Source organism: Podarcis liolepis, assembly GCF_965112155.1.
Source record: "Podarcis liolepis genome assembly, chromosome: 14".
Taxonomy (NCBI): Eukaryota; Metazoa; Chordata; class Lepidosauria; order Squamata; family Lacertidae; genus Podarcis; species Podarcis liolepis.
The window spans coordinates 13,119,707-13,133,364 of NC_139569.1; the positions used below are offsets into that span (position 1 = coordinate 13,119,707).

The 13,658-nt window shown below is 45.1% G+C and overlaps 2 protein-coding genes across 2 annotated transcripts in view; one reads left to right on the forward strand and one right to left on the reverse strand.

Moving 5' to 3' along the window:
• Positions 1-12,576, forward strand: part of FAM20C (FAM20C golgi associated secretory pathway kinase) — a 98,927-nt gene extending 86,351 nt beyond the window's left edge. Inside the window, exons 6-10 of the mRNA XM_083474333.1 lie at positions 3,227-3,407; positions 5,494-5,603; positions 6,232-6,313; positions 7,290-7,349; positions 9,666-12,576. Of these exons, the coding sequence (XP_083330459.1) occupies positions 3,227-3,407; positions 5,494-5,603; positions 6,232-6,313; positions 7,290-7,349; positions 9,666-9,918 (686 nt within the window). The 3' untranslated portion in view covers positions 9,919-12,576. The remainder of the gene's footprint in view (positions 1-3,226; positions 3,408-5,493; positions 5,604-6,231; positions 6,314-7,289; positions 7,350-9,665) is intronic.
• PRKAR1B (protein kinase cAMP-dependent type I regulatory subunit beta) overlaps positions 1-13,658 on the reverse strand; it is a 539,030-nt gene that overhangs the window by 26,031 nt on the left and 499,341 nt on the right. The window lies entirely within an intron of this gene.

The window sequence follows — 13,658 nt, forward strand, 5'->3', positions numbered from 1 at the left end:
GCCGGGGGAGCTAGATCACCTCCACGTAAATATTTCAAGCGATTTGCAGATATTTAAAATTCTTAACTGGACTCCTCTCGCTAACAAAAATAGACAGAGGCTGCACCGTTCTATGAACGTCTAGAATTATATAAGGATCGTAAGGAGATGGTTATCTTAGTTGGCAGCCTGAACAGTGAGTTCCTGGGCTTCTGTTGTTTTAAGTTCCCAAGTTGCCTCTGCAGTTTTACTTCTGGAAATTACTCAGGTTGTTCCTTAGGCTTCAATATATAACCAGGGTTGTTATAATAATGACAGAGCTTTTGCAACCTTTGCTGAAGCCTGGTGGTAAGGATGAGGAAGAAATTTGATCGAGTTGCATTTAAAGGCAAACCTATTGAATTCCAAAACAATGCATGAACCGGAGCACCCAGCAGGATGAAAACCCACCTCCTCCAGCTGATTGACAGGTGGACTCCATTTGTGGAAGATGACCTCATGCGTCAAACTGGATCCCCTGACAAGCTAGAAGTTCCTTTATGGGCCTGAGGCTGCCCCACAGGCAAGCGGTTCCTCATCTCTTAAACACACACACACACACACACACACACAGCTGTTTTGGAGTTTCTACAGGGTGTTTGGGGGTGAAAAACGGCCATCACAGTTTTGTTCAAGAATTACTCTCCATCGAAGGCACCAGCCTTTTGTTCGAAGAAACCTGCCTGAAAGTGGCAGGGAGGGGGGAAGGCGGGAAGTCGATAACACAATGCTACGTTTGGAAAGAAAAAGAGGGCTGGAGCACTTTAGACTAAATGTGAGGAATGGAAATAGGTCAGTAATTATTTAAATGCACTGATACGTCCTTTTGCAGTTGGGCCGACTGCTATAACTCCAGGCCTTGGACGAATGAGTGGTAATTTAGCAGCAAAAAGAGACATATTAACAATGTCTGCCATAGTTTCCAGAGTAATTGAAGTGGCAGTTTACCGAAATCAATGTTACATAGTTAGTAAGTGCTGGGGCTTTTGTTCAGGTTAACCAATCACAGGGGATTATGGATTTCCACCCCAGTATCCCCCCCCCTCCCTCCAAGTAAGCAAACAATAGCATATCTGCTCCTGTTACCCAGGAGAGATAGATTAAGATCTCTCTGTGCTTCCTTTGAATGTGTGTTAGATGAGTATCGCTCTCCAGGATTTGAACGTGCAGAAGGATAAATGACTAACTGTGCAAACCATATTTCTAACCCTACCAAGACACAGAGGACTCTCTTCACAGATTACACAGCAAGAGGCCCAGGGTTTTCTCCCAGCTACCCAACGGGGCACCACAGCCTGTGGCAAGCCTAAAATATGACTGCCTGAGGCAAAATATAAGATGACGCCTCCCTCTCCATTCTGCAAGAGAAAGTGGATAGAGAAAAGCTTTTTTTCTTCCTCTCCCATTAACAGTAGAACTCAAGGGCATGCAATGAAGCTGATTCGGGACAGATAAATGAAAGTTGGAACTCCCTGCCACTGGAGGCAATGGTGGTCACCAACTTGGAAGGCTTTAAAAGAGGAGACGACAAATTCCAGGAGGAGAGGGCTATTGATGGCTACTGTCATGGACTGTCTAGATGCAGAGGACTGGTGGGAGGCTACAGTTGGGGAACCCCCAAGGGAACCCCCAGGGGAAGAAGGCTCAGAGTCTGGGGATTGGTGGTGGGATGACAATGAGTGGTCAGACGGGGAAGAGGGAGCAGACTAGGAAGAGGAGGTGTTGGAATCTGAAGAGGCAACGGGGTTTAGTGAGCAGGGAGAGGCTGTGGCAGAGAGCAGTCCAGACTCAGAGGCAGGAGAGGGGGTGGGAGACACAGAGATGAGGCAGGCTGCTGAAGAAGCCAGGGAGTCTCCCCCTCCTGCTGCAGCCAGCTCATCCAGTCTCCCTGAACCCGCAGAGAAATGAAGAGAGCAGAGCAGAAAATGCTTCTGTGCAGATGCAGTCTCTCAGAAAACCCTGCAGAAGAAGGGACTTAGGCAATTGCAGGAAAGCAGGGACCTTCAGTCCTCACAACTGCCGCATTGTGCAAGACCTACTGGAAAGAGTTGCTGGGATCACTAGGCCTGCTCTGTTTGGGTTTCTTTGAATAAAGAGTTAAATTGACAGGCATGATGTTTTTTATCGCTGATCAAGACCTGACTCCAACTCTTGAAAGCTCCTCTCATCTTGGAACTTCCACCATCAGCAACCCTTCCTCCTGGGTGCATTAGGACAGTATTGTTCTCCAGACGTTTCAAGACAAAACTCCAATTATCCCAGACCTTTGGCTAAACTGGCTGAGGATGATGGGAGTTGTAGTCCAAAAGGCCAAAAGGTTGAAAAACACTCCTCCGTTATTATTATTATTATTATTATTATTATTATTATTATTATTATTATTTTGGGGGGGCAACTGCTTTTTGGCTTTTAACCTCCCAGAATTGCTTCCTGCAGTGAGCATTTCACCTGGGCATTATGTAGCTTCATTATGTAGATGTTTGAAAAAGTCAGTATGAGAATTTGCTTATGTTCTCCTTTGGTTCCCCACCTCACCCCTCTTTTGTATCTGTCTCAAAGCCATTATGATAAACAGGAAACTGCTGAAATGCTTTGGCAGAAAAGGCAATGTGTAAATGTAGCAAAATAAATAAATATATATAATTCCCTCTAATGGCAAACTCAGTCGGTGAGTGCTGATTAGGATTTGTAGCCAAAATGGGGCCACTGAAAAACACGACAAAGTTATCGGCATGCTCAGGGAGATGTTGAGGCTAGTAGAAGTAATTTTTTTTTTAAAAAAAGAAAATAATATATAGAGAGACAAACAAAGGAAAAACCTAGCTCACCGAGGACTGAGCAAGCCGAACATGAGTACTGGGGTGTTGATAGTCAGTTTGGAAAATAAAAACAAGGAAATGGGAGGTGGTTGGAATGGCATAGCCTGGAAAAGGGGCTTGGCTGGCCAACTTGCAGGAACCCTGAAGCTGAACGTTCCTCCTAGGAGCTGAAGATATCTGCTCAGTAGCCATAAAAACAGGAAAGCAGGTGGTGAACAAAATGGAGTATTCTGGAAAAGGGCACGCCTGCCTGGCTAGGAGCTGAGGATACACAGCAGCATTTTGTAGCAGGTCCCATTTGTATCAGCTAGTCATTCCGTTGCTCTCTTTTAACATCAAAGACATGGAAGATGCTCCCTCACCACCTCTCTCTCTCTCTCTCTTCTCAGCCAACAACATCTGTTTCTACGGCGAGTGCTCTTACTACTGCTCCACGGAGCATGCTCTTTGCGGGAAACCAGATCAGATCGAAGGCTCCCTTGCTGCCTTTCTGCCAGACCTGTCTTTGGCCAAAAGGAAAACCTGGAGGAATCCGTGGAGACGTTCTTATCACAAGCGCAAGAAAGCTGAGTGAGTCCTCCTCCCATTTAGGCAAAAGGCTTCCCGGCACCCCAGCGGCTATTTTTGCTGGGCCGCTTATGAGCAGCAGGCAATTAGTTTTCCAAGGTTTTGTAGCCAGACTTTGATTCAAAACCTGCTGAGAATGATGGGCACGTTTCCATCGGCTTCAGTTGGCTCTCTTGAGGAGAGCAAAACCATAAACTGTTCCAACCCATGTTCCCCCATCTGGACACCACTTTTATTTAATTCAATTAAGTGATCTTCTTTTCCCCCCGCCGATGTCATAGTCTCCATAGGAGAGTCCGCTTGAAAAGCTTCAAAATCAAAGCTTCTGGACTCCATTGCAGCTGTGCTGAATCACATACTTAGGAAGATACCTTATACTGATTCAGATCATTGATCCATCTACCTCTGTATTGTCTACACTGACTGCCAGCAACTCTCCAGGGTTTCAGGCAGGGATATTTCCCAGCTTTACCTGGAGGTGCCAGGGATTGAACCCGGGACCTTCTGCATGCAAAGCACATGTTCTACCACTGAGCTGCAGCCTTTCCCCTTGCATTCTCTAGAACTGATAAAGAATCTGCCCCCTTCTACACCAACACGCATCTGTACCAAAACAGAGATGTGAAAGGGAGAAATCTGTGTGTCCCTGCCCCGCACTGCTTTTTCTAGGTATTCTGTTTCTTCCTCCCAGATTTCTCCCTGTGCCCCCCATTCACATCTCTGTACACCTGCATTGTGGTGCAGAAGGAGTTGACCAGATGCAGCTCTAATGAGATGCACAAGTGTTTACCACTTAAACAATTTTGTGTTTACCACAGCTACACAAGTGTTTACCACTTAAACAATCAGACAGTTATCACAGCAGTTGTGTTCATCACAGTTAAACAGTTATGTTGTCATTCTTAAACCACTCAGAGATCCTTTGACCCTTCTGACTACCCCAACATTCTCATTTTAATATGTGAATACACATAACCATCTTTCAGCATCTTTCTTTGTTGTCCTCTAATAGCTCTGTGTATTATCTGTCAGCCAATGTCTGTTGTCAGTTATCTATGTTGACATTTGGGGTCTCTTCTTGACCTAGGATTTAGTGTATTTACTTTGCTCAGCCAACTTCCTGGCGTTTAGTTCTTCGCGTCACATCTTTCCAGATCGTATTCTATCCCTTCCAGTTGGGGTAGGAACTATAAAAGAACCGCAGCTTGCCCGTGCGTCTCCTTAAAAGCAGCCTGTTTGTTAGTAAAGCTCATGCACAGATTTCAGACTGCAAAGTTCTGAATGCACAAAATGAATTTGGAGATGAAATAAAATGGGGACATTCTCCTACGCTACCTTACCAGCAGGTGGGTCGTTTGCTTACCTGGAGCAAGAAGTGAATAGGGAGGTCAGTGTGGTGGAAAAGCAGGAGCAGGAGTGCTGGATTGGATCCTCCCTCCATTGTGTTTGCACCATGCTGACCTCCTCATCACCTCATCTGTCTCTCAGAAAGCAACAGCCTTCTGCCTGCTGGGAACCCAGTATAGTAACTCTGCCCCACCCAGGGAGCTGATTCTGGTACCAAAGTCCCGAACCATCTTATATGTAATTGGAAGTGATCTTTTAGATTCCTGGCTATTTATAGAATAAATAGGCAAATGCCACCCTGTCAAAAGTACATCCGTCTTCCTTTGACCTTTCATTACTTGAAGTCTGTGAGATGATCTTTCCAATATAACTATTTGCCAAACTCTAAAGTACCAATACTGTAGATTCTTGAACTTAATTCTCCTGCCTCAGTATTTAGCTATTGTCGCTCTCGCTGTGAAAAGATGACTAATCAGTTCCTTCTCCTTCAGATCTTGCTAAATAAATAAGTCTAAAACTGTTCCCTACACCACACTGGCTGTCAGCTTCTTGTAAGGGTGACTGTAATACACACACAAAGAGAGAGAGAGAAATAAAATTGGGACGCATGCCAGAAAGCCCTGAAGATTTTCTCCTGTTTATTTTGAACTCAAGGAGAAAGCTCCTGCTGACTTTAATATTGAAAAGATAAGAGCGGTGTGTTTTTCCATCTGAATTCTCCTAACGCTGTTGCTTTTCCCAGGTGGGAAGTTGACCCGGACTATTGCGAAGAGGTCAAGCAAACACCGCCCTACGACAGGGGGACCAGAGTGCTGGATATAATGGACATGACCATTTTTGACTTTCTCATGGGTAGGTTTCCTAGATCTCGAAATAAAAATGGCACCGTGTGAATCCCAACTCAATCCTGCGCATGTTAGCAGGCCTTTGGGATGGAGGAAAAAATCATTTCATTTTTAAGCAAACACACACACACACACAGCCTGCACTGATACATAGATTGGCATGAAATTATTCTTCTGATGCACGGCCCCCTCAATCATGGGGCAAGGCAACGGGCTTGCTGTGTTGGGAATAGTGCTCCATTTGGAGGTAGCGGCTCAAATGCAAAGTGCTTTCTCAGCAGAGGGGGAAATGTTCCTTTTCGACTCCAGGAGGAGCCTTTCCCCCTCTGCAAAGATCTTCCATAAATTGTAGAATAGAATTACGGACTTGGAAGGGAGCCCACCAGACTGGTGTTTGCACACAACCTCCTCTCAACCTGATATCATTATGGCGTCTTGTGATTGACAGGTGGGTGTTCCTGTGGGGGGCAGCGGAGTTAGGGATCCATTACCTATCCATGGTTCACTGTCATGTGTGAACGCAACCAAAGTTTGATGGAAATATGTGCAGCGTTGCTTTTCCAGGCTCCGAGCCATTTAATAAGTATTTGGTGTACATGCGTGTTTATCCCTCCTGCGTTTTCCCCCCTTTATAGGCAATATGGATCGCCATCATTACGAAACCTTTGAGAAGTTTGGAAATGAGACATTTATTATCCACTTAGACAACGGAAGAGGGTAATTGCTGGTGTTTCTTTCCCTTTTTAACCAATATATTTGTTTAATTTCCCCCAACATTTTTACCCACCTCCCCTCACAGAACCATCTGACACCATCTGCCCCCTGGGAAGGGTTCTGATGATTATTATTAATATTAAGTTACTTATTTGCCACGTTTTCCTTAAAAGCTGAGGCGTAAGGAGTCACAATAAATAAATAAGTCCACAACCAGTCACCTTATCATTCCTGCAGACCAGCGTATAAACTGGCCATGCCGTAGATCTTGAGAAAGTTTAAGAATTGCACAGAAGGGGAAACTCTGCTTACTGCAGATGTCCCACAGCACAAGCTGCTCTTAAAGCTACAGGGCCTTCTTAGATTTTTGCGCTGGCAAAAGGCCATAGCTCAGTGGTAGGGCATATACTTTGTATTCAGAGCATCTCCAATGAGTGCTGAGAAGGACTCATTTGCAGAAGAGGGCAACCAAGATGATAAAGGATCTGGAAACCAAGACTTACAAGGAATGCTTGGGGGTGTCGGACATGTTTAACCTGGAGAAGAGAAGACTTAGAGCGCATGGGATAGATAGCTGCCTTCAAATATCTGAAGGGCTTTCACACAGAAGATGGAGCAAGTTTGTTTTCTGTTGCTCCAGCGGGCAGGACTCGAACCAGTGAATTCACCTGACAAGAAAGCAGATTCCAACTAAACATCAGGAAGAACTTTCTGAGGGCAAGGACTCTTTGATTCCCTCAGAAGGTGGCCAACTCTTCTTCCTCACAGGCTTTTAAAACACACCTTGATGTTGTGCCCACAGAAGTGGTAGCTTATTCCAGCCACCCACCATCAGGGGGCATCATTGGAAAGAGGTTCAGTTTTCCAGACCCAGCACTGCACGCCTACGTTTATCCTGGTTAAACAAACTCCATTGCAAAACTGATGCCTCAAGATGCCCTCCTGACACTCTCTTCTCTTGTTTCTGTCTCTGTGATAGGTTTGGGAAATATTCCCACGACGAGCTATCCATCTTGGTGCCTTTAAATCAGTGCTGCAGGTATGCCTTCCCTTGTCAGTCATGAGCCCGGTGGCAGCCTCATGGGGAATGATTTACGGGGGTGGGCGATGTCTCGAGAAACACTAAGTGTTTTGAGGATTGGTCTGTAGTGGTGGCAGTTCTCTAAGGCACTGAAGAAACAACTGGACCTCCCCGAATAGCTGGGAGTGATAGATGCATGAACCACATGCCCAAAAGCCATTTTAATTTCACCAGGGGGAAGTAGTTGTTGTTATTTATTAAATTTATATACAGTGGTACCTCGGGTCAAGAACGTAATTCATTCTGGAGGTCCGTTCTTAACCTGAAACTGTTCTTAACTTGAGGTACCACTTTAGCTAATGGGGCCTCCCGCTGCCATGCGATTTCTGTTCTCATCCTGAGGTAAAGTTCTCAACCCACGGTACTATTTCTGGGTTAGCAGAGTCTGTAACCTGAAGCGTCTGTAACCCGAGGTACCACTGTACTGCCCTTTATCCACAGATCTCTCTCTTTTTTTTAAAAAAAAAAATAATATTCAACATTCAACATTAACTTACACAGCAATGCACAATAGTACAATATATACAAACTACATACACATACTTTACAGAAAAAGAAAAGAAGAAAAGAAAAAGAAGAAAGTAAAAGATAAAAGATGGAATAAATAAAATAAACTTCTGATTCTCCGCAGATCTCAGGTCGGGTCATAACATAAAAAGACAAGATTAAAAAAACACAAAATACATAATAGAGGGAAGAAAACACTTACATAACCATCCTGTCAGTGCAGCATGGTTACTTAGCACCACATCAGATGCAAGCCATTGTTTCTATGTTTCAAGTCACCCCTAGAAATATCTGCTCAGGCGTCAAGTCACTGGGTAGGCCGTTCTTTCATATTTGGCCCCCTTCTAAGGTACAAGCCTATCCTACAGGGATACTAAAATGCCCTTCAGCTGGAATAGAGATGTTGCCTCAGATAGCATGGCCAATAATCCGTGTCATCCAGGAACATCTGGAGGGGCCATAGGTTCCCAACCTAGAGTTACATTGACCAGAGAAAAATTGCAAAATAGGACCTTTGTACATCACTCCATCAAAGCAGCAAACTTGGCATGTACCCAGGGATGGAGGAGGAGTTTTCACCCACCATGGCAATCTAAACTTTGTCAGAGACTCGTGGCCCAGAGCATCTATGGGGGTGGGGAGGAAGAGAAGCACGTTTGTGAAAGCCCCTCTTTCTCTCTGCCCTGTAGAAACTCATATCCATTTGGTATTTTGGAACTCTTCCAGCTCCATGCCTAGTTTACCCTCCCCTCCCTCCCTCCTTCCCCTTGCAGCGTCCCCCAATTTCCATTGTGTTGTCCTTCCTGGACCAGCCATTAGAAAACCAAGGTGATGCCTACTGAGAAATGAAACAGCCCTTTGAGATCTCAGGTTACTTGATTCTTTCCGAGGGCACAAAATGTACCTTGGATTCAGTGCATTCCAGTCCCCGGAATTAAATGACTAGTACTTGACATTTTATTAAATCTGGCTTTTACAGAACAGAGCACAAGGGTGAGGGAGAAAGAGGGCTGTAAGCGAAGAATGTAAGAAAAACCCTGTTGGATGAAACCAAAGGTCCAGCATTTTGTTCCCACAGTGGTTAACCAGAGGCTTTCAGGAGAGCCACAAGCGGAGGCTGGAACAAAAACAGTTCTTTCCTGCTGTTGCTCTTAAGCTGTTTAGTATTCAGTGACATACAACACAGAGCAGGGGCTTCCAAAATGGACCACCAGTGATCTGCAAGCTTCACTCCGGTGGTCCGTGGCGTGTTCACAGTAAACACCCGAATTTTTTTGAAATTGCATTTTTATTGCTTCTTCCGTTTCTTCTATTGCATTTCACAGCGTTGCAATTCTGCCGCATGCAAATTGCAACACAGCATAAGAAATAAGAGAAACCATAAAAATGCAATTAAAAATCGTGCGGCATCTGACACAGGCAGAAAAATCATTAAGGCTATCAGCAGTTCTCAAAAATGTTTGGGTGCCGTTGACACAGAAGCTCTGGATCCCAGACTACGCTGATGGCTTGGTTGCTCTCCAGAGACCACAACTGCACCACTGTAATGTTTTTATCAGGTAGGGTGGCCTGGGGATGCGTTTATGGAACTCATGGGAAGGTGGCTTGAAAAACTTTGGGAACTGCTGCTCTAACCACTCCATCACAGTGCCTCTCTTCCCCTGCTACCGCCAGAGCCAGCAGCGCTGGCAGAACTCCATGTACCACTCGCCACGGCAAACCTTAAATGCGGTCCTTTTCCCTCACCTTGCCTCTTCCTTTCCTTAGAATACGGAAGTCCACCTACCTGCGGTTGCAGCTGCTAGCCAAGGAGGAATACAAGCTCAGCCACCTGATGGAAGAATCCTTGCTGATGGACAAGATCGCGCCCATCTTGTACAAGCTGCACCTGGAAGCAATGGACAGAAGGCTCCGGGTAGTCCTCAAGGCCGTCAGTGACTGTATAGAGAAAGATGGCTACAGCAACGTCGTCGAAAATGACTTTGTTTCCGACGTGAACACGATGGCTACCAAGAGGTAGTGGAGATCGCAGGACCACGTTTTTATTGGTTCCGTGAAAGAAAGAACCGGAGCCGGGGAGGGAGGAACAGTCTTGCGAGGGACTGTGTATGCCGCTGTGTGAATTCAGTGAATTCAGAAATTGTGATAATACCATTCTCAAAGTAGCTAAGGCGTTGACTCTGCAGAGGATTTAGCCCTGGGGCTCGGACGCAACCAGATGGACCAGTTTGGATGCCCCTTGGGGAATCTACAAGTTTTTGGCAGATGCGGCCTCCCAGTTGCCATGGCCTCCATGCAGTCCTTCTTCCCTTCAGCCCTAAATTATTTCTTCCCGTTGCCCGTGGCGGCACAAGGGTTACACCTTATGGGCGGAGCTTCTGGCAAGCCCCGCCTTGTGTGGTGTTGCTGTAGATCCTGCGATGTGGTTGTGGCCAAGCCCTCTCCAACCTATGCGCAGACACAAGACATACAGGCATGGGGGGCACATGGGCGAAGCATACCAGCAATGTGGGGAAGGGCTTGCAGGAAATTTTGAGGTGGGTAAAGGAATGGTTGTCTATCTCCGGATTAAGTGATTAGAAAAAGAAATGCACTCATTGCCACACTTTTAAAAAGAGCCGATCCCCAAAACGTGATTTGGAAAAATATTTTGAGAACATGAATTGCCTGGTGGCAAAATGCACTTCTTTCCTTTCCTTTTTGAGCTTATTTTTTGTACAGAAAGCAGATCTTTATTTAATATTTTGTATTTATATATGGAAAAAGTTGTCCTTTTTGTTTCGTTTTGTTTTTTTTAAAAAATGCAAGCCTGAGGGAGGGAAGGAGAAAGCAACCGCCTCATGTTCACAGCTCACGATTTACTGTCAAAGAAGGGCCATACAGAAATAATTCAACACTGTTTGCAACTATCCTGGGACTCTTTTCCACTTAGGAATCCCAAGCAGGGAGAGAATCGAACCATTATGTGCTCCCCAAGTTCAAAACTGCATGCGCATAGGAAATGTAACATGTCAAGGGGAAGGTTTGGCCTATAAATATTTTTCCTGGCATGCTAGCTTTCAAAGTGCAAAAGAACTGGCGACATGGAAGAAGCTTTCTCCTCCCCCTCCACACCCACAGAGACATATTTAAATGGTACAGTCTTATAGAAGAACATGCTTAGGAATCAAAGAATCAGAGAATTGCAGAGTTGGAAGGGACCCTGTGGATCATCTAACCCAACCCCTTGCAATGAATTTCAACTAAAGCATCCATGACAGGTGGTCATCCAACCTCTGCTTAAAAACCTCCATTGAAGGAGAGTCCACCACTTTCTGAAGCAGTACGTTCCATGGTCAAACAGCTCTTACTGTCAGATAGCTATTCCTGATGTTTCGTCAGAATCTCCTTGTGACTTGAATCCGTTAGTTTGGGTCCTACCGTCCGGAGCAGGAGAAAGCAAGCTTGGTCTGGAAAGCAAGCCTTATGAGGAATGGTTGAGGCAACTGGGTATGTTTAGCCTGGTCAAGAGCAGACTGAGAGGAGATATTATAGCATCTTTATATGACCCTTGTTCATCTTGGCCATCCCCCTTTGCACATGTTCCAGCTTTTTAAATTGTGGCGCCCAGAACATCACACAGTACTCTGGGTGTGGTCTGACCAAGGCAGACTAGAATGGTACTATTACTTACTTCTCTTGATGGGGAAGAAATTTGGTTCAGCTGATATTTGAAGGTGAACCTACTTGCCGCAATGGTACATGAACCAAAATGCAGCCATCCTTCGAAATTCTGCATTTTGCAGGGCAGTTCCCTAAGCAAGTGCAAAATGTACCAAAAAAAGTATGTATGCTCCCATAAAACTTGGGTCAGAATGCACATATTAGTCTATCATTTTATTGGTCCAATTCACTTGGGAAAACATGTGCATTAAGTAAAATTGCAAACCAGAATGTGTCTACTAGGAAGAATTTTGCACTAAGATGCTGGTGGATTTTCATGAGGAATTATTTTTTAAAAATTGCAAACTGGTGTAGAAATGTGAAGAAATGAACTCAGCACTGGCAGAAATGAGAAATGAGGAGAAACCGAAATTGAGAGATCCGCCCATCCCTAGCTATGCCTTCTGCGTTTATTTCTCAATGTGCCATTAAGATTCTTGTGTTCGGGTTGTTTCCTTCACTTTATTTAAATTGCTTCCGCCCCAACCCCACCCATGTCTGCTCAGCGCTTCAAGGATGGAGACACCTCAGAAACTTTTCAAAGGCAGAAAGCCCCACTCGATAAACGGCAACCCGCCTAGACATAGTCAAAGCTACAGCGACGTAGTCAAGAAGCGGATTTTGATAATTTGTGCATTGACAGGAATACTTGAATGTGGTTTTACAAAGTGATGTAAAAAAAGATATATGACAAATTGTACTATTTATCCATAAGGAAAAGTAGCGGCTCTTATCTTTCTAGACTGTCATAGCAGAGCAGCTGCTTTCCAGACTTTGCTTTTGATAGTTTTTGTGTAAATATATACATATACGAGTTTAAAAAAAACAACCTGAAGATTAAAAAAACAGACAAAAAAAAGAGGCTGCTTTTGGCAGTGATAGACTTACTTTTGCAGCATTTTTTTTTTTTTGGTGGATTTGTTTGCAATGTGGTCCCAGTGCAATAAAGATATGGCAAATGTGTAGCCAGAAAGTCTATGCGATGCTTATTTTGTCCATTTCAGCAGAACGAAATAAGGGAGAACGAAAACTCGGGAGAAGGAACTCACTGTGTAGTAGGGCTTCCCCCTCCAGATGTGGCTAGACCACAGCTCACATCACGCCAGCCAACAACATCTGGAGAGCTCCAGAGTCTCCACCCTGCTGTATAATCAGAGAGATATCCCTATGGAAACAGGCTCTGAGCTGGCCCTGCCCAGCCAGTGTCCCCATTGGACAGGAAGGGCTTCCTGTTGGACTAGGAACTTGTCCCAGCAATGAGATTCTCTTCTTGGCTCTGCTGCATTCTCTGCCTCTTTTGGCTGCGACTTCTTGGCTCCTCTCTGGGTTCCTACTTATCGTCTCTCCTCCGACAGCTACCTACAGCTCAGCCCTGACAGCTTGGGTGCAAACGGAGCCCTCAGTCACAGGTGCAAAGTCCCGGGACTGCATTCAGGGTTGAATTTCACCTTAAGTGTTCTCTGGCAGCGGCACTTCATGCTGAGGGCATTGCATGCGTGCGTGCATGGCTGGGAGGTTGAAACACCTTTTTCTGCTTGTGTGACAAGAAGATTAGCAGAAGAAGATTCAGCGGCTCTGAAAGGGTGTCACTGTTTATTAGATCAGGAATCTGAGAGCTCAGGGGAATTAACATGACGAAGCGCAATGTCCTCTTGGAAGCTCAGCACACATCCTTCCAAAGGAGGGGGGCGGTTGCTTGAGTGCACCTTAAATCGGGGAGGAAATTTCCATAGGAATAAGAAAAGTTGCAAGGCTTCAATGGTTATTGTTATTTTCAGGGCGTTTTTCCAGCCAGAACTGACTGGAACTTTCAGGTGGGTGCCATTGCCATTCCAAGAGAACAAGGAAGGCATTCATGGTGAATTCTGGCAGCTATTTTTCTAGAAAAATAGAACTGGTTATTTCTAATTACACCCCACCTTTGCTCCAGAGGGGATGCATGCCCCCTGGAGCAAAGGTGGGGTGTAATTAGAAATAACCAGTTCTATTTTTCTAGAAAAATAGCTGCCAGAATTCACCATGAATGCCTTCCACAAAAACCCTGTGAGGTAGGTTAAT